This window comes from Atta cephalotes, assembly GCF_000143395.1.
Source record: "Atta cephalotes unplaced genomic scaffold scaffold00002, whole genome shotgun sequence".
NCBI classification, from domain to species: domain Eukaryota; kingdom Metazoa; phylum Arthropoda; class Insecta; order Hymenoptera; family Formicidae; genus Atta; species Atta cephalotes.
The window spans coordinates 14256634-14261713 of record NW_012130066.1 but is presented as its reverse complement, the minus strand read 5'-3'; the positions used below and the strand labels follow the sequence as shown (position 1 = coordinate 14261713).

General features: G+C 30.1%; 1 protein-coding gene across 1 annotated transcript in view; it reads left to right on the top strand.

Moving 5' to 3' along the window:
- Nucleotides 1-4631, top strand: part of LOC105624046 — a 22468-nt gene extending 17837 nt beyond the window's left edge. The window contains 1 exon segment of the mRNA XM_012205413.1: nucleotides 4394-4631. Within this exon segment, the coding sequence (XP_012060803.1) occupies nucleotides 4394-4631 (238 nt within the window).
- Nucleotides 4632-5080: the final 449 nt, after the last annotated feature.

The window sequence follows — 5080 nt, the reverse complement described above, 5'->3', positions numbered from 1 at the left end:
CTCTCTCTCTCTCTCTCTCTCTCTCTCTCTCTCTCTCTCTCTCTCTCTCTCTCTCTCTCTCTCTCTCTCTCTCTCTCATGTGACAAAACTTTATTATATGTATGTATACGTCAATCTTTACTAAATAATTTTTTATATGTCATACCTCTCAGTGACGGACACATATAATATATACATTTTATGATCAGAGTGGTTTGAGATAACGTTGATTTAAACGTTTGAGATGACGTTTATTCCTTTGACATTAATTATAAGTTTTCTAAGCATCTAAGTGCCAAGTATCTAAGTATCGATTTTCCAAGTTCCCTCCTTACAAGTATAGAATACATCAATTACAGAAAAAAATAATATAGTGGAATATTGATATCTGCCGTTATGTAAAGTATGTGTTCTGCATAACGCGAGTATAATCCCTCGCGCGTAATCTGCATTAAATAATCGTTGTTCGAACGGAAAGGTCTTATTTAACTATTTTGATAATATCGATAGTACAAATCAAACTTCGTTTCTCGAATATCTCACTTAAATAATGCAAAAAAGCATATACATAAATATATATAATTTTTGTAATATTACATTCTTTTGTGTTTATTATATATAAGTATTACTATTAAGGGGTTACGCCACTTTGGAGACTTAAAAAATCGAATTTTTTCGCCTTAAATGATAGTTTATAGTCTTAAAAATAAGATTCTAACAGTTAAAATTAAAAATTTACATTTTTTAAATCAAGTTTTGAGCCATTTTAGTGAAGCACGTCTGTATTGCCGACGAGCGGTTAGGAGTATCTAAATTCGTAAGATAAAAAAAAATCATCCAGAACGAGCAAAAAAGAAGAAGATGAGATAAACATCGAGAAAAATAGTTTTATGGCCCAAAAATTGCAGACTAAAAGTAAATTTAATATTTTCGACTAAACATATAAAATATCACAAAGTAACTTCAAATGTATTTTTCTCGAAACCTACATTTTCAAAGTTGATGTTGCGCGGATATCAAAAACTGTTCGTCTGATTTATTTGAAATTTACATAAAATCTTCTTTTTTATACAATCTAAAGAAATATAATACATACAGATTTTGCGATTAAAAAGTTTTTATTATTTATGCTGTATAAGGGAATATTCTGCAATGATACATATGCTCTCAAAGTCATGATGAGGCCCGAATGACCTTGGCAAGTTAGCCGTCACTCGTTGTTTCTTAAAAAGTTATTAACAAAAAAAGTTCATCAATAAAATTTAACTTTTGGACACAACTGCGTTCTAATGAAACAAATTCTCTGCTTTAACAGCGCAAAATATTTTTTTGTATAATTTCTTATAATTTTTGCGTTTTTAGAATAGAAAATTTATCCGAATTTCTACGCTTATATGTAGAATCTTACGACTACATTTATAGTGTGGAGATATAAAAATAATACTTTTGTTAAATATATTTTTATTTATTTGATATTTTTGTTCATTTATATTTTCAGATATTCAGTATTCTTTAGTCATTATGTTAAAGAAAGCGTCTAATTGTTCATATACATCAAACGCTTTTTTGAACATGAATTCTGCAAGGTAATGGACGAAATGGGATTGTTTATGACCATATCGAGATATAACTCCGCGAATATCTCTCCACAAACATTCAATATTTTGAGTATGAACACCTGTGTCTAGATCAACAAAATATTATAAATGATTTACTATTTTATGTCGCTATATTGGATCGATTTGGCTTTTGCTTTTCAACAATCAGTATGAATTATTGATCTAGGAGTGATGTATTTCTAGATGAGCGGTAATAATGTTTGTGCATCACGGGGTTCAATTGGTATGATAAATATTTTCTTTGTGTTGCGTGTCATTCCATCGAAAAGCCATTGTCCTTTAATGAGTCGTCCACGATGATATTGTCGACATCCAAATTTAGCCTCATCGATTTCGACAATAATTCCTTCTTCGCCAATTTGATTTTGATTATTTGTTAACTATATGATTCGTGAGCTGAGAAGCCAAATTGTTGTAATTGAATATTTGTTAAAGTAGAGAATTTTTAAATAAGTACAAGTTTTCTGTTTCAAAAATACAAATTTCCTGCTTTGCAAACAATTGACATTGTTTCCCATTTATGTAGATTCATCAACTTATTAAATTGCATGAATTATCTCTCTGCAAAAGTTAGTCCAGTTAACTGTTGTGTGTGATGATATATTTAGTTCGTTTTCTAGGAATGTTGTCTAGGAATGTTTTCGAGGAATATTTAATGTTATATAACAGATTAGTCGACAAGCTATATCAATATTTAAAGAATGACCTTAAAAATCGATCATTTTTAGGCTCTCGATTTTAGGACTGAATTATGTGCCAAGTTTTATCTTATAATGAGACATTAATCACAGAGAAGTTTCAAGTTGAACTGATAATTATTTTCAGAGCTGAGAGGGGAGGTGGAATCGGAGTAGGATTGGATTATTCGAGGATTTTCTAGGGTTTTTTTTACATTATATGAGTCGTGTTCCGATAAGCCTGTGTCGAAAATATTTTTTTTAGTTACAATGTTGGTAGCGCTGTAATTAACATAGCTAATCTCTTACGGAACACAATTATGTTAGTTGCGGCGCTACCAATCTTGTAATTAAAAGGAATTTTCAACACAGCTATCGGAACACAATCATTATACATATTACATGATATTATACGTAAAAAAATGTATAAATTGTAAATTCAAATTTATGGTCTACGACACTTTACGAGTATCCAGAACGATTCCTGACTTCACGTTATCGATTTTTCTGTAATATCGATTTTTTGCGCTGCGTGCGCATTCTTTTACTACAGTTACTATCATTCGATCATTTACTATAGATAGATATTATAAGATTATAATGATAATCGATAGACATGATAGTCATTAAATCGAATAATGAAACTTGCGTTAAAAGTCATAGAATAGGTTTGCTGATTGATTGTAATATTCGTAATTCATATTGCTTTTCCAACAGATTCCAATTTTGAAAATTTTTTGAAGTTTGATCTGCTTTTGCGAGTCAAAAAATCCATTTGAAGAAAAGAATAAGTCCGTGTTGCGGCATTAAATAATTAAAAACATGAATATTTCTAATAAAAACATTTGTGTAAGTGTAATCATTATTAATTATTAAAAATAATTTAATATTTGTAAATAATATTATTAATTGTAAATATTATTATGAACATTATATACAGAATTGAGAAGAAGACTTTATAAGCTATATTATAGAAATATATTATAATTATATAATTGAAATTGTTGGATACAAAGTTATTTTTTATTATATTTTTATATTTTTATATTTTTATTATATTTTTGTTATTTACTTTAATTTCGTATTACTTTCTGTACTCTGTGTTTCTATAGTATACAAATATAAGGTAATCTAAAAAATAATTTAAAATAACTTTGATTATGCATTATATTTTTCATTTATTATTAACAAATTTACTGCATTTACAAAATTCTAAGAGAAAATCGTCATTGGATTTAAAAATAACATTTTCTTTTAAAAGAAGATCAATACTGTCAGAATCAAAGGATCCCGCACGTTTTTTGGATTTTAATTCTCGATTAAATCTTATATTTTGAAAAATTATAGTCCCAAATGTCCCTATTAAAAGTGTCAATGAGCGCGATCTCTTAAAATTTTTAAAGTTTTCGAGATATAATTATTCAAACTTGATTAATTTTATTATTTCGGATATTATTAAGCGATATAAACAATCTTGATTCTACAGCTTGAAAAAAATACCTAGATGAACTTTATAACATGCGAAATAAAGCTGCCATAAATTGCATTTCACTTCGCGATCTCAATTGTAGCTAAAAATGATAATAAATAAAATAATGATGAATATTATAATAGAGCTCGGATTTTTCCAATGACCATTATATTGATTCAAGTCAACAGCATGTTCCACACGATTCTTCCCACTGCTCAACTTGGATAAAAGTCAGAAAATGTATGCACACTAACTTTATTCATATCACATTACTAATTGTTTATTTTTAGCCACAATTGAGATTGTGAAGCGAAATGCAACTATAACAGCCTTATTTCGCATGTTATAATAAAGTTCACCTAGATATTTTTTTTCAAATTCTGTAGGATCATGTGGAACCAAAATTGCTTATATCGCCCAATATCCGAAACAGAAATTAAGTTTGAAGAGTTATATCTGAAATTGTGAATTTTAGAAGCATACTCACTTTTAATTAGGACACCTGGAACTACAATTTCCCAAAAATATAAGAAGATTTGACAGAGAACCAAAATCCATAAGAAACGTGCGGGGTTCTTTGAGTAAACCTAACCGATCATTTCAGTCAAGCATAGAAGAAATAGATATTGCTCTAAGTAAATTTCTAGGTTATCTTTGAATACAACATATTGTTACGTCCACACTTCTACGCACAGAGCTGAGGATAAACGCAACGAGAGCCGAATTATTAGACCGATTTGGTCATATCCAGGTTCCGGACCGCAAGAGAATCATGGGGAAGGATCGCATCGGGAGATGCGCTTCGTCCTGTGGCTCTTAACGAGCCGGAGGTCGGACGAAGGACGAAATGGAAACCTCAACTCGTGCTTCGCTAAACGTACATGAGTCGGACGTATACCATATCTAAAGAACCCAAACTGAGTCAGTGTGCCGGGAAGGCGCACTTTAACGCTAAATATGCCTATACTACGTCATATGCCCTGGCTTTCGGTCAATCCAAGTGATCGGGGAGAGGGCGAAGTGCAATGCGGGAGAACTTATAATAAATACAAGAAGATATTTTTCAAATTAACAAACAAGGGTTTAGTTTAATAGTAATATAATAAAAGAAATATTTAGTAATCATTTTTCTTAAGTGTAAAGATACAAATCTTCTCTATTCTGAAGCAGGGTGGACCATTTAAAATTTGGAATTTAATTTGGCTCTAAAAAAAAACGTATGAATATTTTTCAAAGTTTATGGCTTCATTAAAAAGGTAGTACATTGCCATTAAACATGAAATACAATTTCATTCAAATGACTTCCACGGCTGACTGCACAATACCCCATTCTA